At 44.4% G+C, this 23069-nt stretch overlaps 1 protein-coding gene across 1 annotated transcript in view; it reads right to left on the bottom strand.

The window, feature by feature from the left end:
• LOC137428875 (natural resistance-associated macrophage protein 2) overlaps nt 1–23069 on the bottom strand; it is a 141605-nt gene that overhangs the window by 32941 nt on the left and 85595 nt on the right. The window contains exons 10-14 of the mRNA XM_078780748.1: nt 17659–17745; nt 17445–17564; nt 12495–12644; nt 3489–3562; nt 2038–2191 (exon numbers count right to left, since the gene is read on the bottom strand). Of these exons, the coding sequence (XP_078636874.1) occupies nt 2038–2191; nt 3489–3562; nt 12495–12644; nt 17445–17564; nt 17659–17745 (585 nt within the window). The remainder of the gene's footprint in view (nt 1–2037; nt 2192–3488; nt 3563–12494; nt 12645–17444; nt 17565–17658; nt 17746–23069) is intronic.

The following is a 23069-nucleotide window of genomic DNA, read 5'->3' as shown; positions in this document are numbered from 1 at the left end:
CCTGTATGCCGGTTCGATATGTGCACACCGAAGATAGAAGATGCCAGAGACCAACAGCAAATAAAATGTGATTTTTGAATGTGTATTCGTGCTTTGCTGTGCTTTCTCTCCCCTCCAATCTTCTTTCCAAAAAGGACAGGTCCTGGGTCATAGAAATGTAAATAAGGTTAGGTTTTTGTGCTTGTATATAAAAATGCTGCCCACCGGCTTAATGTTTAGTTTGAAAACAATTCCGCAATTCGGTTAATTGTGGGCACGAGTCTGTTAGTTAGCTACTCAACGCAGTAGGTGGGACATATTTAGTGTTTTAAAACTGTCGCATACACGGGTTAAAGTAAATGTTAGGGGGAACCACATCTAGTCCCAGATCTTTCTCAAAACCGGTCGTTCCAGTTTTTGTAGGTTCGACTCGGGGACGAATCTGACGAGGGAGGGGGACAGTGTTGCAGTTTTGAGTTTGTACAGTGAGTCTAATAAAGGTAAAAATTTTCCCCTCTTAGTTAGTCACACAAGCAACATGTAGCCTCGCGTTGGTATAGTTATGTCTTAGTATTTGTAAGCTTAGTTCCTTTCCATTTGTTAGTTCTGCGTTTAGTAGAGCCAAGAGAATAGGCCTTACTGTCACCGACTATCCTGCGTCCGTAGCCTCATGCCCTTTTGCGCTAACGTTGGTTCATTTTGGGTGAGTTAACATGAGGCAGGCTAGGAGGACCGGGGCAGAGTGGCAGAAGCGCTGACGGTAAGCACGAGCCGCTAATCAGAGCTCAGAGGTTGGGCGTGGTGTCACCGCACGGAGAGGCTCAAGGGCGTGGTGGTAAAACGTCACAGGGCGTGGTGGCGGCGGCGTGGCATCACAGGGTGTGGTGAGAGGGTTTGAGAGGGATCCAGAAGGTTCGGGGGCGTAGCTATAAAACCCACTGCGCAAAGCCCTTGAAAGGACTTTCGCAGATGCACTTGCACTCGATAGGACTCGCGCGGAAAGGATTAAGGAAAGGACTCGCAAGTGGAGAGCGTCAAAGAACTCGCGCGCACTAACCAGCAAAGAGGGTCGAGGAAGAGGAGTTGGCAGCGTCAGAGAACTGTGAAAGACACGCGGGCGCAGCCAGACGCACATGAACCGATATACAGCGCATTAAGTCGCGTGAGTGAGAACGGCTGTGTAATTGCCAGTCGCGCTGAGAGTCCCGCCCTTTACCGTTCCACCTCGTTATCTGCCTTGTTCGGGAGACGCGCTACTAGTTCCTGCCATCGCCTGCTACCATCTTCGCGGGACGTGCTGGGGCCGTGGAGAGCCGGACGGGGACCGTCTCTGGACGACCACGTCGACGCGTTGGGGAACATCTACCCATCTGCAATTCCCTGTGTGAGTGAGACGGGACAGTTGTCTGGGAAAAATAAGCTACGACTGTCTAAGGCTGCTCTATGTCTCTGCATCCCTGATCATTGTAAATACATGTGGGAATAATTAAACCCGTGTTCTTCCTTTCTTACATTCGATTGTTCCTGTGGTTTCTTCATTGGCTAAGCGTGGTACGAATAGGATCGCTCCAATCGGGTTCCACTAACTAAGACTTCACGGACCACGTGGTACTCGATCCGCTCGGTGTACTCAAACCACACGTGGCTCGTGTGAGGCTTGTTTCCTCGCTTCCAGGGCAGCACGGGGAATTAGGTACGAGCGAGAAGTGGTCCCGAGGCCCTACCCCGCGTTTGTCCAGAAGGGACGTATCAAGACTCGGTTCTGCCAAGCCCAGAAAGAACAAGGGGATTAATCCCTCCTTTGTAAGGGGAAGTAGGGCGGCGTAGAACCGTAACAATATGTTGTGTGGACGTTCCGTTTGTTGTAAAATGACGATATTTACTGTTCCAAACAATGGGAGATTATTCGTGATGATGATGTTGTGAATGCTTCCTGAAGACACTGTGGCCTAGTTACAGTATCAATATGGGCAATATGAAACCTATCAATCCTCCTTTGCAGTAGTTAACATTTGATCAGGGTATTGTGTGACCAGTTGTTCTACGAGAAACACTTACCAGGTAGCCCACGAACACAAGGTATAAGATCGAGCCAATGCCGGCTGTAACGTACACGGATATCATATTCAGTTGTTTGAGGTAGTCGACCACGAAGTACACGTTGATGGCACAGACCGTGACGATGAGTAGGCCTCCAACAGATTTCCAGAACCTGAAAAATATACCTGCAATGAGGGTCGCTGGTACTATGGAAAAGTAAGAAGATTTTTCCCTTGTGAATATTTGTTTTACATCAATCATTATTTTAATACATATCATGTTATGTTGTACTCCGCCCCTCGATATTCCATCCCCATGTGCTGCACGATGTCATCGCCAGGCCCCCTTCAACTTTCGGACGTGCGCCGAAAGTTCAATTTTCACTCCATTTGTTCCTTTTCTTGCTTGCTTGTTTGTTTGTTTATCCTGGCGATATCTCAGCCATCCTTTGAGTAGGGAAGCTAAAATTTCGGCACAATAATGAGCAAGTACTTTGTCAAAAACGTTATTTTTTGTTTTTTGATTAATCAATTAATTGATTAATTATTTAATTATTATCGGTTTTTTAAGTACTTATTTATTTTCTTTCTCATCTGGGCAATATCTAGAACATTTTGAACTAGGAAGCTGATATTTGGACGTGACAATGACCAAGTAATTTGGCTGTAAAGGGTAATTTTGATTTATTTATTAATCGATTAATTATTTGATTAATTTTCAAAAAGTTAAAGATTCAGATGAAACGGTTTAGGTATGCTATAAGCCAATTGATTAATAAATTCATTATTTTACGATTATGTATTTATTTTCAGTATTAATCATTTATTTATTTTCATTCTCATCTGGGCCATATCTCAAGCACCTTTTGAGCTAGGAAGCTGATATTTGGACACGACAGTGACCAAGTGATTTGCCTATAAAGGATATTTATGATTTATTGATTAATCGATTAGCTATTTAATTTTTTTGATTAATTACTTGATTAATTTTCTAATACGTAGCCATGAGTGTTTTTCCTGTACGTAGTCGAGGCTCGTGGAAGAGCTAGTATTAGATGTGGGACATTATTGGTATTAGTATTGTTTCGTAATAACATTAATACTATGCTATTATTGTTAGTTTTGTTATTCGAAGCGGCCTTGGAAAAACGCCACGATAAAGCGAACTTAACATTGATATACACCTCAACACGCAACCCCATTGGCGGCAACGGCAGGGAAAACCCGCTCGGGGTAAAAAAACCTCCTTGGGGAGTGGGGCAAATGAATGCGCTACAACCTTCATTATGCAACCCTTAGTCATACTGTGAGGTTTGGTTGAGATTGTGGGTCACGTGCTCTGTGTTTTCTTTATGCACTGCGTGGGTCACGTGCTCTGTGTTTTCTTTATGCACTGTGTGGGTCACATGCTCTGTGTTTGCTTTATGCACTGTGTGGGTCACATGCTCTGTGTTTGCTTTATGCACTCACACTCCGTTGGTGAAGTCTTTCATGATGACTCGCATGTTGGTCACAGTAAGGATGGGGATGAGTGCGAATGGAAGCTGCAGGGCAAGGTGTCGTGGGGAAGGGGTGGAGGTGATGTGGCAATATGAGAATTGAAGGTTATATGAGCATGGCACTAACCTATCATGCAACACTTGACACACCTTTGATTGAACTCCAGAAATGATTCCACACATAGGAATGAAACTTTCCTTTGGGGGAATGTCCCATAACATTTCCAAAAGGCAAATTGCTCAAAATGACATCACATTGAAGTGGACCTTGGGCCCACCAAGACCCCATTCTGAAACTTTTTATTGGGGTTTGTGTTATGACCACCCAATGACGCCCCTTCCTCCCCACCCATTAGGGTGACAACTTTGCGGAAGTTAATCACTGGACCTGTATGGGGTGCATATGTATTTAGCGATCATAAATGCAGGCGCTCAATAAATTGTGAGTTTATAAATAAATAAATAATAAACCGCAGTCAACCTCACCAGTCTCATCTCAAGTCACTGAACCACCATAACTGTGGCATACATCACCTTGCAACAATATTTTCCAATTAACCTCATAAATAGTTGACATCTATAATTATTTTACAATTATTTGTAAAGTAATGTATCCAATTGAAACAAAACTTTCAGGGTAGGAGCGACACCCATGTAGAATGTTTTTTTTTTTTTTTTTTTTTTTTTTTTTTGTATACAAGATCGAGGCTCGTGAAAGAGCGAACAGTAATCACACAGAAAGACAGACACATAAAACAAACTAGAACGGGCACTCGGTAGAGCGCATACCTTCGCCGCAGCTACTGTTCTGTACTTGGCATGGGAGTGTAGGGAACAGAACAGTGAACAGTTTGGTGCTGATTTCATGCAAATCAGATAAGAATTGACCGAGTTATGACAAAAAACGCACATTTTGCAAGGTCGTGACCCCCCTGACCTTTGACCCCCAACCGCTAACAAGGGTAATGTCTTCACTGGGACATGTCGTATATCACAAGATCGGGCATTGAATTCTGAACATTTTGGCATTAGTTGCATGCCAATTGGATAAAAATTGACCGCGCTATGGTAAAAATACGATTTTGACCTTTTCGTGACCTTGACCTTGACCTTTGACCCGATTGCTCCCAAAATCTAATCAAATGTGTCCCGTATAATAACCAATCATCCCACCAAATTTCATGCAATTCGGTTGAATACTTTTTGAGTTATGCGAATAACATACACACACACACACACACACAGACATACAAATAAATACACAGCGATCAAAACATAACCTTCCGCTTTTGCGAAGGTAATAACATCGGGAGCGGTAGACAAGATGGGGAGAGAGGGGGAAGGACACAAACACAACATTTGAGAGCAGGGACCGAGAGACATCGAGAGATCTGTGGGAGGGAGAGGGCTTTGGGGAGGAGGGGTGGGAGAGGTATAAACATATGGACACTGCCAGGACTTCCAGGAAAGAAGTTGGCATTTCAAACAAGGTGGATCTGGGGTGAATTAGTGGGGGTAGAAAAGATCAAGGTTTTGGATGGGGGAAGATAAGAGATGGTGGTGAACAGCTGTTTTAAAGACCTGGAGGGAGGAGTGGGATTGAAGGGAGTGTGGGAGTTTGTTCCAGAGGTGGGAGAAAAGAGGAATGAAAGAGTGAAGGTGAGCAGAGAGCCGAGATTTCGGCAGTTTAACCATCAGAGGGTTGCTGGCAGATCTTGTGCAACCTGTAGGAATATTTGGGGGACAGAGCACAGAGAGAGCTGGGGGAGCAAGGCCGGAGAGGAGTCGGTAGAAGACAGAAAGACCACCTACCTGCCTGCGGTGAGTGAGTGAAAGGCCCTCAGAGATAGCTTCATCGCGGGAGATTCCAATGATTTTGAAAGCTTTGGATTCAACAGCATGAAGCCGAGCCAGGTGTGAGGCAGGAGCACCAGCCCATAGGGGAGAACAGTATTCCATTGAGCTGCGGATGAAAGCCTTGTATGTGGTGAGGAGCTCAGGTGTGCCGAGGAAGGACTTCGCACGATGGAGGATGCCCAGTCGGCGACTGGCTTTGGAGGCCAGCTTGGAAATGTGGTTTTCCCAAGAAAGATCATGGCAGATAGTGAGACCCAAAAGCTTGAGCGACAGAACTTCTTGGAGAGGATTGTTGAGAAAGTAGATGGGAGGGTTGTCCAGTCGATCTTTTCGGAGAGACATAGTAAGAGAGTGAGATTTGTCAGGATTGAAAGACATGTTCCACTTGTTTGACCAGTCTGTGATTTTGTCCAGGTCTTCAGAGAGTGAGGAGGCTGCAGACTGCCGATCTGAGGGAAGAGGAATGGAGCGGCAGAGAGTGGAGTCATCAGCAAAGAGATAGAGAGGATTTTCCAGAGAGTCGGAGAGATCATTGATAAAGACCAGAAAAAGCACAAGGCCCAGCACACTGCCTTGGGGAACTCCAGCCTGAACAGGAAGGGGAGATGAGAGAAATCCATTCAGGGCCACACGTTGACTACGACCAGAGAGGAAGTCCGCAAGCCATGCATGGAGATTTCCATGGATACCATAGGAGGAGAGTTTGGTGAGCAGAGCTGGGTGCCAGACCGTATCGAAGGCACGTGATATGTCAAGGGAGACAGCTCTGATTTCCTGTTTGGCATTGAGGACCTCCATCCATTGTTGAGACAGCAGAAGCAGCATGTCCAGAGTAGAGTGACCTGGTCTGAAACCAAATTGATGATCAGAGATCAAGCCATTGGAGAAGAGGAAAGATTTCATATCCGAAGCAATGATGGATTCCATGACTTTGCTGATAATTTGGAGCAGGCTGATTGGTCTGTAGTTGCAAGGATCTGTTTTTGCACCTTTTTTGTGTAAAGCGGTAATGTTAGCTGATTTCCAGGATGCTGGCAGCTGACCTTGAGCAAAAGATAGGGTGAAAAGAACAGAGAGAGGGTGAGATAGAGCGGCAGAGCAGGATTTTAGGACCCGTGGGCTGATGCCGTCTGGTCCAGTTGCAGAATCAGAGTCGAGGTTTGACAAAAACTCCTCCACCTTGTCAGGAGAGAAGGACACAGAGTTCAGGAGCAGTGAACTCCTGGAAAGGTGGGAACTGGAAAAGTTCGACTGGAAAAGGTGGGAACAGAGAGAGATGGGTTTAGGACTAAGGATTTTGAGGCAAACACAGAGTTGAGGCATTCGGCTTTGTCACGTGCGATGTCAACTGTGTGGCCATTTGAGGTAAGGGAGGGGATGGAGGGGGAACACACACCAGAAACGGATTTGACCAGACGCCACCAGGATTTGGAGGAAGGAGACAGGTTTGAGAGTTCATTCTTGAGTGAGGAGAGATAGTGCTTCCTGGCACTCCTGAGGGTAGACACACACTTGTTCCGAGCTTGGTGGAAGGAACTGAGATTGCCTTCAGTTGGATTAGCCTTCCAAGAGGCAAAGGCAAGTTGTTTCAGGGCAACTGCCTCACCACAAGATTCAGTGTACCATGGACGGGAGGAAGGGTAAGACAACTGAAGGCGAGATGGGATAAATCTGTGCATGAGAGAGATCAGTTTGCTTTGGAAGAATTCCCAGGAAGAATTGATGTCAGAGGCAGTGGAGATGGGAGACCAATCCAGACGATTGATGGCTGCTTGAAGACCGTCCCAGTCGGCCTGAGTGAAATGCCAGACTCGTCGACGCTGAGGAGGCTCTCTGAGAATGGTCAGAGAGATGTCCACTTTGACAAGCACATGATCAGAAGAACCGATTGGAGCAGAAGAAGAGCGGCAGACATTAGCAGGGAAGTTTGTCATAACCAAGTCTAGAAGAGAAGATACTCCATTGGCTGAGATCCGGGTCGGGAAATTGACAGATTGTGTCAATCCCAGTGAGTCACAGAAGTCCTTTGCTGAGGTGCCATGACTGGTGAGAGAGGAACCCACACCCAACCAGGTGGCATGATGACAGTTGAAGTCACCACATATGAGGAAGAGAGAGTTGGGATGAGTGGATAGAAGTTGGTCCATGTTGTCAGACAGTGAAATGTAGATGGAGTCATCACTGTTTGGGGGACGGTACAGAACACATATGAACAAAAGGTGGGAGCGGAGAGGAAGCCGTAGCCAGAGATACTCCTGGGGGTGAGGAGGAAAGAGGGCAGTGCAAGGAGAGTGAGGAAGAGAGTTTTTGATAAAGATTGCCGTTTTGTAATAATTCACGCGTTTTTGTGGTAATTGTGATGTCATAGGTCACATGGTATGGCAGCCATCTTGGATTAAACGCAAATAATTAAAAAATTATATTTTGGAAACTACTGAATGGAAAAAGTTGAAACTTGGCACGTTGTCAAGTACTCCCAATGGGAACAAAATCATGATAATGATGACATCGGTGAAGTGGTATACCAGACATAAATGTTTTAATCAAATGCCTTATCCTAAAAATCTGAATCTGCATGCACATGTTCTTGCACTTGCATGGAACATGGCCCGTTTGTATTGAAATATTAAATTTATGACATCATAGGTCACATGGTTTTTGTGGTAATTGTGATGTCATAGGTCACATGGTATGGCAGCCATCTTGGATTAAACGCAAATAATTAAAAAATTATATTTTGGAAACTACTGAATGGAAAAAGTTGAAACTTGGCACGTTGTCAAGTACTCCCAATGGGAACAAAATCATGATAATGATGACATCGGTGAAGTGGTATACAACAACAACACAACATGCATTTTAAAGGCCATTTTCCCTGCTAGAGCGGGGGTTAGCCTTGCGGTCCCCATGACAATCTTCTCCATCTTGCCCTATTTCTGCATCTCTCCTTGTTAACCCCCTTGCCCGCATTTCTTCTTCCACCATCTTTAGCCAAGTCTTTCTCGGTCTTCCCCGTCTTCTACTTCCTTCTACATTCATTTCCATCACTCTTCTCAACCAGTCACTTTCATCCTTCCTCAACACATGACCAAACCATCTCAACCTGTTCCTCTTCACAGCATCAATCACAGGCTCTATTCCCATCATCTTTCGCAATTCATCATTTGTCTTCCTCTCTCTCAACGATACTCCGCACATCCGTCGAACCATTCGCATTTCCACCCTTTCCAACCTTCGTTGCTGCTCTACGTTCATTACCCATGTCTCGCTCCCATAAATCATAACACTTCTCACACATGCAGCATACACCTTTCCCTTCAGCTTCAACGACACTCCCCTCATCATCAGCACGCCACTCAATTCCCAAAACTTCTTCCATGCACATCTCACTCGAGCAACCGTTGCCGAGTCTGATCCACCTTCTCCATTCAGCATGTCTCCGAGGTAGCAAAATGTTTTCACACCTTCCAGCTTCACGCCGTCTCCAAGATCCAACTCAACATTTCCTCCATCTGCAGCTCCCTCTGTGCACACCTTACATTTGAATGTAGCTGCCACACTGGTTAATGACCCTCTCAGACCACTACATTTTTGATGAACCCACTCAGCGCACATTGTACACTGAATGGAGTTCACTCCGACACCCTTCCTACACACAGCACAGGGCCACTTCCCAGTTCTTTCCACCTCACCACATGCTTTACCACTTGCCATCACCTTCGTCTTTCCGATATTCACCTTCAGACCTTTTGTCTCCATACATTCCTTCCACGTGTTCATCTTTTCCTTCAGTCCATCCATACTTTCCGCAATCAACACCAGATCATCTGCATACAACAACTCCCACGGTAAACCCTCCTTTACGTTCTGAGCCAGCACCTCCATCACAGCTACAAATAATAGTGGACTTAGTACCGACCCTTGATGCACTCCCACCTTCACCTCAAACTCACCACTGTTCCCGTCCTTCGTCCTTACAGCTGTGCGCGCTCTTTTGTACATTGCCATCACTACTCCGATCAACCATTCCTCCACTCCTAACTTCCTCAATGCCCATGTCAATACTTTGCGTGGAACCCGATCGAATGCTTTCTCCAGATCAACAAACCCAAGAAACAACTTCTTCCTCTTCTCCATGTACTTCTCCTGCAACTGCCTCACAATGAAAAGCGCGTCTGTCGTTCCTCTTCCTGGCATAAATCCAAACTGCATTTCGTCGATCTTCACTTTCTTCCTCATCCTCCTCTCCAACACCCTTTCCAATACCTTCATTCCGTGCTCCAATAACTTTATCGCTCGGTACGAGCCACACTCCAGAGGGTCACCTTTCCCCTTGTATAGAGGGACGAGGGTACTCAGTTCCCAATCCACTGGAATGCGGCCTTCTTTCACCAACAGATTACAGATCTCTGTCATTCTCTTCACACCCCAACTTCCTGCTGCCTTCAACATATCTCCCACAACTCCCGTCGGCCCTCCCGCTTTTCTACCCTTCATTGCTTTTATCGCTTCCTCAACTTCCTTCTCAGTTATCTTCTCTGCCGGTCCTAAAACTGGGTTACTCTCTATGTTGCCATCCCATTCATTCTCTGTATTCAACAGCATTTCCATATATCTTTTCCATCTTCCTTTAATTCCATCTGGGTCGACAACGATTTGTCCCACTTCATCCTTCAAGCAGCTCACCCCCATCACATCACACCTCTCTTTCGCTATCTGCTTTGCAATCCTGAATACTGCTTTCTGACCCTCTTCCGAATCCAAGCGTTCTCCGAACATTTTCCGACATGCCTCCTGCGCCTTTGCTACCTCTTTCTTTGCAGCCTTCCTGGCTGCCTTATAACTTTCATGCTCTGCTGTTTCTGCTCCCGTACCCTTCGCCTTCTGCCACTCCTTGAACTTCTTCCTCTTCTCGTCAATCCTCTTTCCAACTTCATCATCCCACCACCATGTTTCCGAGTGCCTCGGTGGTCCTTTTGTCCATCCACATACCTCACCAACGGCTCCCAACAGACTAGCTTTCATTGACATCCAACCACTTTCAAGCTCAACCACATCATCCTCGACCCTACTCAGCCTCTCTTTTAATGCCTCCCTTACTGTCACCTCTTTCAACCTCCACACCTTCATTCTCGGTTGGTACTTCACCCGCCGAGCTCTCCTCGCACCTTTCACCCTTACGTCGCAGACAACCAAGTGGTGCTGTGAAACAGCCTCCTCCCCCAGGATCACCTTTGTGTCTCGGAGGTGCCCCCTATCTCGCCTACGCACCATCAGGTAGTCAACGGTTGTCGTCGACCCACCTGACGTGTATGTAACAAGCTTATTATCCTCTTTCTGGAACTGAGTATTACAAATCAACAAATCAGCTCCATCAGCAAACTCCAAAATCCTTTCACCTTCTCCATTTCTCACACCATATCCGTAACCCCCATGAACTCCATCAAAACCATCCATACTCCTTCCCACATGTCCATTTAGGTCTCCTCCTACCACAACAACTTCCTCATCTTTCACGTTTTCCATCAGCTTCTCTATCGCACACCAGAACTTGTCCTTCTCTTCATAGCTCCGACCAACCTGCGGAGTATATCCCGAGATGACGTTCACCAAGAGCTTTCCAATCATCATTTTCACCATCATCAACCTATCACTCACTCTTGTCACACTCACCACACTGTCTACAAACTCCTCAGAAAACAGGACACCAACACCATTCACGCCCTCCAGGCACCCTTGCCACACAAACTTGTATTTCTGTCCCTGCCTACCCTTCACCATTCTCACACCACTTCCCTTCCATCTTGTCTCTTGCACACAACATATGTCCACTCTTCTTCTGACCAATACTTCCACCACTTCTCCTGATCTCCCTGTCATTGTCCCTACATTCCATGTCCCAAACCTCAGAAACCGATCTCCACTTCGGGCTGTACCCTGCCCACATGTAGATGTAATTGTCATGGTGAAGTGGTATACCAGACATAAATGTTTTAATCAAATGCCTTATCCTAAAAATCTGAATCTGCATGCACATGTTCTTGCACTTGCATGGAACATGGCCCGTTTGTATTGAAATATTAAATTTATGACATCATAGGTCACATGGTTTGGCAGCCATATTGGATTTAACCGAAAACCTTAAAAAAACATCTCCCAAACCACCAAAGCGATTGTCTCAAAACTTTAGGTGTGTCATCGACTAGGCATGGCAATTAAAAGTTGATCACGAAAATGTCATCAGTCACATGGTGTGGCAGCCATATTGGATTGAAGGAAAATATTAAATAATTATATCTCAGGAACCGCTTAACCGATCGATGCGAAACTTTCAAATGCCATTTAACACCATTGCTGCATTTAGTTTGAAAATTATGACGTCGTAGGTCATGTGGTTTGGCAGTCATCTTTGATTTAAAAAAAAAACTAACCTTATCCAATCAACACAAAACTTCACAAAAGTGATCCCCTACCATAAATATGCAGAGTGTACATTTTTGATGTCATATGTCACATGGTTTGGCAGCCATATTAGCTTGAAAACCGATATTTAGGAAAAAAAAACCTTCTTCGAAACTGCTTCACCGATCAATGTGAAACCTGTCATGTCTCTTAAAAATGTGATACTTGAAAACGGCCAAAGGGATTTAAATCAACCTTGTTTATTTTAGGATAGTCAACGAGGGCATCTACCCGTTGTCATTGGTAGGGACAATGCAGAGGCCTATTTGTGACGCAGTTGCATGGCTCCAGTTTCCCATTACTTAAATACCCTTTTTTGGAACATGACCATTAAACTTCTAACTACTCGAAAATGACTCAATCAATTTGCAGGTTTAAAGATTGAAGTCCAGCGGTCAATTTACCAGGTCATATCGAGTCATCGGCCTCCTGAGTCTCAAGTCACTTCATAAATCATAAAATAAAATTCAACCCGATGATGTGTCGAGTCCAAATGTCTGACTCGTGTCTTCAGGCCTGTAGAGTGGAGACATGTAATTGCTCAATAATAAAATGCAGACGGCTCTAACAGATGCCAATTTCCTTAAATAATGATTTTATAACCATGACTGGATTTATGGAACAACTATGACATGATAGTTAATGGGGAATGAGCTACCTGGATGCTTTGCAACACATTGAGGAAGTCATTGAGGCCTGTGATGTCTTGGACATCCCGGTATATGGCCACCACAAGTGTAGGCGCGATCGCAATAAGTCTGGTCACGACCACACGAACAATCCGTGGCCAGCTCAGATGTACAAATCCCTGGAGACACACACACACCATGTCTCAAAAATGAATCTCAAAAATGAAGTCAAAAGATATTGGAAGCTGAGGATCGTGGAAATTATACCAGTGATACCAATGGGAGTGACAAAGAAGAACCTTATGGAGATCTTAAAAACCATCCCTGGGCATACCACTACAAAGTGGGGCGCAATGATGATCCTGAAAAAAAGCCATTGGGACGAAACTTTGAAAACAAGAATACTTCAAAATTTGGTCCATAAACCTTGATCCCTCAGCAAAACATAGGTGGATACTTCGAGATCTGGGGGGACTTCGTTCTACCTGTCGAAAGCCCGCATTTGGAGATAACAATCAATGATACACACCCAAACACACTGTGTATTTGTCTGTCTGTCCCACCCTGAAAAACGGAAATACTCTAAGGAGAGAGAAAAAAAATCAGGGAAATGTTGCTTCAAATAAACCAAATCGACGAAAATTTCTAATTTTTTTCAATCAGACAAACAAAAATTGAACCCGGGTGGTGTATAAGGCAACAGACTGCTGCGTCAATTGCTCCTGCTTTAAAAAAAAATCTATTAAGAAATTTGCCGTGCCATTTTTACTGTTATGAAAGATGATGATTTTGGAATTTGATGCTTTTCCATACATTTATCGATATAATAATACACTGGTTTGTCCATTTGTGCGTAACATTCAGTTCCACCGATAAAATGACATCATACGACTGCCATGTTGGTGTTATGCAAAGCTAAGGACATCTTCGGAGCTGTCATATTCACATTTGCCATACCCTCACTCCAGGTTTTCTCTTCAGTCTAAAACTACCAAAAAGATTGCAAAAGGGATCATCAAATATCGATAGGTTCGAGCCGATAGGCCGCACGGGCCTTGTGAAGGTATAGGCCTCATGCCTCAAGCCTCTGTTAAGTGCAATTGAAATTTATGCACACTATATGTGCTCATCGGCAATGAGCATGTTTCATATGCAATGAGTCTTCTACTATATTCTCTTCAAAAACCTGACCAGGAACCACAGCAGAAAACGCGTCATTACAAGCGTCTTTGTCCAAGTAATTCTGGGAATCTCTCGACATTGTGAAAGAAAACCTCCGTCATTATTTACTTTTGACGATGTGTATAAAGCACATCGTCGAGGTAGGCACTCCTTCAGTGGAAATTCTGAGCCGGCTATGCGATGTGCTGGTACTCCCTCACACCTACCATCCAAATGGCAGTTCAGGCCCGAGCGGTCACCGTGTTGGACACGGGGTGCTTTCCATGTGGATGCTAATCGTCCTGAACCTAATATGTCCTTCAAGGGGCAATTAATAACTAAAGCTGTTTGCAATCAGATTAACTCAAATCATTCACAGGCCAAGTGACTTCATGTACATATTTAATAAGTAAACGGGGAGGGAGGACAAAGGACACAGAATTTTTTTTGTTTTTTTTTGTATACAAGATCGATGCTCGTGTAAGAGCTGGCACATCAAACTCATATTAGCACATAAAACACAAAACACATAAACGGACACATAAAACAATAAAGGGAGGGGGAGACAAGATGGGGAGAGAGAGAGAGAGAGGGAAGCACACAAGCACAGCAGTAGAGAACAGGGACATCGGGAGATGTGTGGAAGGGAGAGGGCTGGGGGGAGGGGGGAGGAAGGGGAGGGGGAGGAAAGGGGTACACAGCACAAAACAAATTGACACTGCAAGGAATTTCAGGAATTAAGTCAGAGATTGAAAGATGTGAATTTGGGGTGTATTAGCGGGGGTAGAAAAGATCAAGGTTTTGGATGGGGGAAGATAAAAGATGTTGGTGAACAGCTGTTTTAACGACCTGGAGGGAGGCGTGGGATTGAAGAGAGTGAGGGAGTTTGTTCCAGAGGCGGGAGAAAATAGGAATGAAAGAGTGAAGGTGAGCAGAGAGTCTTGATTTTTGCAGTTTCACCAGAGAGGGTTGCTGGCAGATCTTATGCATCCTGCAGGAATATTTGGGGGACAGAGCCCAGAGAGAGCTGGGGGGGGGGGGGGGGGAGGAAAGGCCGGAGTGGAGTTGGTAGAAGACAGAAAGACCACCTATCTGCCTGCGGTGATTAAGTGAGAGGCCCTTGGAGTTAGCTTCATCGCGGGAGATTCCAATGATTCTGAACGCTTTGGTTTCAACAGCGTGAAGACGAGCTAGGTGTGAGGCAGGAGCACCAGCCCAGAGGGGAGAGCAGTATTCCATTTAGCTGTGGATGAAAGCCTTGTATGTGGTGACGAGCTCAGGTGTGCCAAGGAAGGACCTCGCACGACGGAGGATGCCCAGTCGGCCACTGGCTTTGAAGGCCAGCTTGGAAATGTGGTTTTCCCAGGAAAGATCATGGCAGATAGTGAGACCTAAAAGCTTGAGTGACAGAACTTCTTGGAGAGAATTATTCAGAAAGTGGATGGGAGGGTTGTCCAGTCGGTCTTTTCGGAGAGACGTCGTAAGAGTGTGAGATTTGTCAGGATTGAAAGACATGTTCCACATGTTTGACCAGTCTGTGATTTTGTCCAGGTCTGCTGAGAGTAAGGAGGCTGCAGACTGCCGATCTGAGGGATGAGGAATGGAGCGGCAGATAGTGGAGTCATCAGCAAGGAGATAGAGAGGATTTTCCAGAGAGTCGGACAGGTCATTGATAAATACGGGTAATTATTTTCGACAGTTATTTCACAAAGATACATACCCTGAATATATCGGAGAACGGAATCTATTATTGTCCCATATGTTGATGACATTCTATCAAAACTATGCAAATAGGAGTTGTGGTGGAGAGAGGTTTGAGGAGCTGTGGTTGGGGAGGGCGTGGAGGGATTAAAGCCTTAGGGTTGGGAGGCCGAGGTTGTGGAATTCGGGTTTGTGAGGGGAGGTTGGGAGGTGGAGGTTGATGACAGGGTTTGTGAGGGGGAGGTTTATGACAGGGTTTGTGAGGGGAAGGTTTATGACATGGTTTGGGAGGTTGAGGACTTGGGATTTTGGAGGGGAAGGTTGAGGAGCTTGGGTTGGAAGGTAGAGGTTGAGGACCTGGGGTTTGTGAGGGGGTAGGGGAGGGGATTGAAGCCTTCGGGTTGGGAGGCCAATGTTGAAAGTTGGGGTTGGGACAGGAGGTTGAGGACTTGGAGTTTGTGAAGGGGAGGTTGAGGACCTCAGGTTGGGAGGGGGAGGTTGAGGACTTGGGGTTGGAGGTCGGTGGCAGAGGTGGAGGATTTTGGGATTTGGAAGGGGAGGTGGAAGACTTAGGGATGGAAGAGGGAGGTTGAGGACTTGGGATTGGACGGCGTAGTTGGAGGACTTGAGTTGAGGCCTTGAAGTCAAATTTTCCATCGTGCAGATGTTCTGCAGGGGTCCCTTCTATGTATATATAAATAAGCTAATGCCATCTGCCCCCTCTGCCCCATCCCCCTCCCCCGCCCACCCCTGAAACATAGAAATGTTCCTTGGAGAGAAAAAAAGTAAAGGTTGCTTCAAATTACTCCAAACCTATGGGAAGATTATAATATACAAAGTTGTACACAAGAGATTGCATCTTCACACATATAAAGTACAGGTAGGGCAACCTTTAGAATCTGGATTTGGATGTTTTTAATAAATCAATAAGTTGTTTAACTCCTTTTAGTCGTTTATTTCCTTTTCGTGCCAGGTACTTACAAAATACCAATTCAAGATATTCCTCACGAAACTTCGCACTTTTGAGCTCTTTTAACCAACACAAGCATAAAATGATTCATTTTATTCCTTTTTCTATCATGGTATTTTACCATGGCCTTCCACTAGTAAAAAATATAACAGGTGTAATTTGTTACGCTATTTAACTTTGTAAAAAAGAATTTCCATTGTCTAATTTTCCTTCTGTTGATTGTTCATTCATGAAATCTGGATAAGAATGTGTGGATTCACTTGAAAACTTCGTAATCCATCGTAATAGGTCAAGGTAGGCCTTCGCATCATAGATTTAGGAGTGGAACTTGAAGGTGGTTGTTCAATCTGGTAACATTAACGAGTGGAAGTTCAAGATTTCAATTTCACTCCCAAAGAGCCTCTAGAATCTAGATGGAGACATTTTGTTTTGGGTTGACATAACTGCGGACCGAACATGCTGCTGAATACAAAATGCTATTTCATGGCAATAACATCACACCTGAAGTTAATCTTACATTTATCTAACACCTAAAATGCCATCGAAAGCGAGATAACTAACTTACAATTTGCAGCACTGGTCCTTATTTTGAGAAGGACAAACGAAGGAGGATGAAGTCGAACTAATCGGGAAAGCTCGGAATGAGACGATTAGAGGGAGAAGGAGATGAAGGTGGAGAGAGGTCGTGGAAAGAGATTTGAAGAGCGTTTGACTGATAGAAGAGGATGCGGGAGACAGAGAGGTAAGAAGATGGCGGATCCATGTGGCTGACCCCTAACTGTTGGGATTGAGGCTCAGAAAAGAAGAAGAAGACGTAATTATTCACTGTTCTAATATAGGCTCATGGAGGAACTTGTCCATATACTACAGGCAGGACAAGGAAATTAGCAGACATCAGTGTACTTTTACATGAACTACAAGGATATTAAGAGACAATTGACAGACATGTATGGTATTTGGGGGTTTGAACCCGAGTTTGCGACATCGTAAGCCAGATGGATCAGAAGAGAACACCAGGAGTCCAAACCCAAGGGAGCTCCTTTAAATCCGCCATCTTATATTATGGCCATCCCCCACTCCAAAAGGATATACAAGTGCCGAGGACCATGTAAATCATGGCTGTGTTGTGCTTCAGGTTGGCTCTCACCTCCATTACGAACTGTCCCGCGTAAGTGCCTGTCATGGTGGAACTCTGTCCAGCTGCCCAGACACCCACAGCCCATATGTACAATGCACTGGGGCCCAGGAGACATCCCAGCATGTAGCCCTGCATGAGTGAATGACGAATGAACAACATCATGATCATCAATCAATGGGAACTGTAAGGTGAGTAATGGATTACTTTGGGAATGCAAACCCACCCCATTTTGGATGTTTGCTTCAAAAGTGTTGTTGTTGTCGGGGAAGAAATGAGTGAAAGGGCTGCTGCTGTTCAAACATATCTCTCGCTGTAACGAAAGGAAACCCAGCATAATGATCAGTGAGGGATCGATAAGTTGATGAGAGCATCCATTCCTTCAAGATTAAAATGAAGACCACACCGACAGGTGCAACTTTATCTTTTACCATGTTTTAGTACAGGGTGTTCCAAAAAGACCTGGACATCTTTGGTTGTTTATATATTTAGTACCGCAATTGATACAACGATACCATTAGTTCTACATGATACAGAAACTCAAAATTTTCTTTATTTTCAGGTCTGTTGGTTTAATGTAAAAGAAAATGGCGACTCCATAGAAAAAAGCTCAGTGCGTCAAATGGTTCATCGAGACGAGATCCGACACGCGAGTTCAGCGTACTTTCCATACAGGGTATGGAAGGAATCCGCCATCACGGACTAGTATCAGAGAGTGGTACAAGAGGTTTAAGGAGACTGTAATTTGTCAGAAACAGAAAAGTACCGGTCGACCAAACACAAGTGCAGCAGATGTTGAACAAGTTCGTGAATCATTTCAACAAAGTCCTAGAAAATCAATCCGACACACATCCGGAGAACTGGGACTAGCAACCACCACTGTACACAGGATTTTTCATAAACAACTGAAGCTTTATGTCTATAAGGTGCAGATTCTGCAGGAACTCAAATCAAATGACAGACCCAAATGCAAGGTGTTTGCCTTGGAAATGCTCAGTTAAATAGGCGATGATGAAGATTACCTGAACAAGGTCATGTTCACAGATGAAGCTTGCTTTCACGTCTTGGGGAAGGTCAACTGGCACAATGTGAGGATCTGGGGCTCTGAAAATCCCCACGTGGTCATTGAACACACCATCTCCATGACCTTTTGGTAGGTCCGTTTTTCTTTACCAGCACAATGGTCTACCAGCACAATGTTAGGAACCATAGGTCGGCAACCATAGGCCGGAAACCATAGGCCGGCAACCATAGGCCAGAAACCATAGGCCAGAAACCATAGGCCGACAACCATAGGTCGGCAACCATAGGTCGGTAACCATATGCCGGCAACCATATGCCGGCAACCATATGCCGGCAACCATAGGTCGGCAACCATAGGCCGGCAATCATAGGTCGGCAACCATAGGCCGGAAACCATAGGCCGGCAATCATAGGCCGGCAAACATTGGCCGGCAACCATAGGTCGGCAACTATAGGCCGGCAACCATAGGCCGGCAACCATAGGCCGTTAACCATAGGTCGGCAACCATAGGCCTGCAACCATAGATCGGCAACCATAGGCCGGCAACCATAGGCCGTCAACCTTAGGTCGGCAACCATAGGTCGGCAACCATAGGCCGATAACCATAGGTCGGCAATCATAGGCCCCGCAACCATAGGTCGGCAACCATAGGTCGGCAATCATAGGCCGGCAGTCACGGGGAGGACGAAATTCCAACTTAATTTTGAGTGCGGTCAAAAAAGGAGTCAAGATTCCAACTGAGTGCGGAGAAATTGAGGACATAAAGCTGGCGTTACTGTACCCAGAATGCTCTTTGAAGTGATGTCACTCTCCCTACATCCAGGGCAAGTGCAAAGCTATTAGGTGCCCCTACACACCATGAAAGTTCATTCACTTTTTGCCACCTTCACCAAATTTTGCACTCCAGGTGACCAAGTTTACCTAGGCCCTCGTGGTTGCACCGGCCCTGCATACACCCCCCAAACCCTACTAAGCTCAGCGGATGTTTGTCTGAAGACTGGTGTTGTCTTATGTGTTTGTCTGCATGTGTGTACATAACTTGTCTTGCAGCTCCACCATGAGCCCACACCCTTTAAAAATAAAACCATGAAGAATGCACAATAACGTTTCGACATTACTGTAACATCTCCAATGATTAATCATCAAACTTGAGCAAAATTACCAATTCAAATGAACTAAACAGCATTTTGTTTCCCTTTGGAAATGACCTTCCGATGGAGATTGTGTTTTGAGCACGTGATCTTCCTGTTTCTCCATCATATTAATCATCCAACGTCGTTGTTAGTTCCCTATCCCTTTAGTGGGGCGGCTTAGCCAAATATTCAAAAGAATTGTGCATTTTGTGATACAAGCACCAAATTTGGCACACTAGTAGACTATCATATTATGAAAAGATCTGGATATTAGGCCATCTCAGATTCAGAGATTTGATTTTTGCAAGATTTGCAGATTTTGCAAGCTGAGATTGCAACGCCAGGGACGGCCGACTCCTTCCTACGAACTGCCCACGTCACCCGCACAAGAAGAGCTCATCAAATCACTGCAGCGGCACTGCACATCCTGCAACACCGTGCGTATGAACGCCACTGTATGACATATGCTGATGATGCAGAAGACCTGCCTGAGTTCGAAGACTGGTGTCACCAGAGAGGAGAAGACATTCCCAACTTTCAGTACTGGGCAACTGTGCTGGAACTAGAGATGTTGGTACTGGTCTACGTGCGTTCTCTGCGGCAGGCTTCATTCACGACGTACCTTGATGCCCTGACGGAACTGGTCCCATGGTTCCATGCCTTAGACCACACACACTATGCCAGGTGGGTCCCTGTTCACCTGAGGGACACGGTTGCACTCCCAATGAAGCACCCAGATGTAGCCAGAGAATTCAGGGCTGGCAACTTCACTGTACAGAAGACGAAGAAGGTGTTCTCTTCGATCCCAATCGAATCGAAATCTTGCAAAAATCAAATCTCTGAATCTGAGATGGCCCAATATCCAGATCTTTTCATAATATGATAGTCTACTAGTGTACCAAATTTGGTGCTTGTATCACAAAATGCACAACAGGTTTGCTATGCTGCTACACTACTTGTGGTTCACGACTCCCAAACTTTCACGACTAGTTCAACTCTGAGTGCTCTTGTTTTGCTGCCTTGCGTTTCCGGTTTTTGTTCCTACTTTTCTCTTGTTCTGTGTTTCTATTTCCTCCTCAATATACAAATTATTATTATTTTAATGTTTCTTCTTGCTTCCTTATGACTTTGGTTATGACTTATGAGAGCTGTATGACCAGACGCATATAAGAGCTGACCATTGGTGGTGACATTGTGTCTTCGTTTGCTTGTTTCTATATTTTATTATCTATATTAGCAAAGAATCCATCCGTATGGACGGGATAATTTCCCCACTTTTATGATTTGTAGATGGTCGCATATGAGTGGTGTTATGTGGCCCTCAGGGCACCCAATATTGAGCGTGGTCTTGCGATGTGGACGCATTGTGTAGATATGTACTAAATTTTGTAGATGTCACATAGCAGACATCAGGCCTCAGGGCTCCCATGAGCAAGCCCTTTCCAGGGTTTTCAGGAATTATGTACAAAAAGGAGAGATAGAGTCAGGCCACCTGGGGATACCAACATGGGCCGAGGTCATGTCCAAGATTCACGCTCCCACTAGGCGGCTCAATATGACACACATTTACAGAGAGAGAATTGGGTTCCTTCCCTCATCACATAACACCACCCCACCTCTCCTCCCGCCCCCGCCCCCCACTCCAGGCGTTTACCCCCTAAATCATTCCCATGCACACCACAAGTACAACCACCAGTTTTCAAGTCATTCCCTCCAGCGGTTCAGGAGAGCATAGGAGTTGAACACATAAACAAACACAAAAACACACAAACAATCAACAAACAAACCCACAAACAATCCACAAACAAGCTCACACACAAACAAACAAACTCATAAACAAACACACAAACAAACAAACTCATAAACAAATAAACACACAAACAAACTCTCAAACAAACTCATCAACAAAAAACACAAATAAACTCATAAACAAAAATATGCAAACAAACACACAAACCAAAAATTCCTAAACAAACAAACATAAACAAACAAACACAAACAAACAAACTCACAAACAAATTCATAAACAAACAAATACGCAAACAAACTCAAAGAAAAACACACAAATAAACTCATAAACAAAGAAACACACAGACAAACTCATAAACAAAAACACAAACAAACAAACTTGCAAACAAACACACAAACAAAAAACTCACAAACAAACTCATAAACAAACACACAAACAAAAAACTCACAAACAAACTCATAAACAAACACACAAACAAATTCATAAACAAACAAATACAAACAAACAAACTCATAAACTCACAAACTATACACAAAAATTCACAAACAAACAATCTCGCAAACAAACTCATAAACAAACAAACATGTAAACAAACTCATAAACAAACAAACACGTAAACAAACTCATAAACAAAACCATAAACAAACAAACAGACAAACAATACACAAACAAACAAATACAAAAACAAACAAATTCACAAACAAACACACAAACAAAAAACTCACAAACAAACTCATAAACAACCACACAATCAAAAAACTCACAAACAAACTCATAAACAAACAAATACAAACAAACAAACTCATGAACTCACAAACTATACACAAACAATTCACAAACAAACACTCTCGCAAACAAACTCATAAACAAACAAACACGTAAACAAACTCATAAACAAAACCATAAACAAACAAACAGACAAACAATACACAAACAAACAAATACACAAACAAACAAATTCACAAACAAACAAACTCACAAACAAATAAACTCACAAAAACAAACGCACAAACAAACATTTCTCGAATTATATATATATACTGTACTGTATGCAGTTTGTTCTTTTACGAATTATGTATTTGTAGTTTAAAGAAAAACTCACTGATAGTCTTGAATGGAATAAGTTGAAAAGTTGTGGTTTTACTGTGGGGATGGAATTTGGGGGGGAGGGAGGAACATGGGGTAAAAATAGTCATTGCCCAGGGGGGTTCAGGGTTGGGGGGAAGACCCCAATTCTCTCTCTGTGATTATGTATTGTATAGCGCCACGCATTGGAAACCAGTATATTGTACGTCATAATGAGATACTACATAATACGTCATAGAAGTAATAATAATAATGCATTTATTTTATATAGCGCTTTTCAGGGAGCCCAAAGACGCTTTGACAGAGTGCAAAACATAATGCATAGCAAAACATAAAAACAATTGCAAAAAAACAAGAATCAATTGGGAAATATTCAAAGCACAAAGGAGGGAGAAGGAGAGGAGATAGTCAGGGGTTAGATGCTGTGGGTTAAATGTTGAATGCAGTGTTGAACAGTTGGGTCTTGAGTGATGTTTTGAATGTGGTGAGTGAGGAGGAGTCTCTGATGGTGTGAGGTAGTGAGTTCCAGAGGGTGGGAGCAGCGATGGAGAAGGTCCTGTCCCCCCAGGATCTGAATTTGGTCCGCATGGGGGGGGGGGGGGGTCAGGAGTTTGGTACCAGCGGAGCGGGGGGTAAATATAGAC

Source organism: Myxine glutinosa, chromosome 6 (assembly GCF_964187855.1).
Source record: "Myxine glutinosa chromosome 6, kmMyxGlut1.1, whole genome shotgun sequence".
In the NCBI taxonomy this organism is placed as follows: Eukaryota; Metazoa; Chordata; class Myxini; order Myxiniformes; family Myxinidae; genus Myxine; species Myxine glutinosa.
Note: the sequence above shows the minus strand (reverse complement) of the source record. Positions and strands in the feature narration are given on the sequence as shown.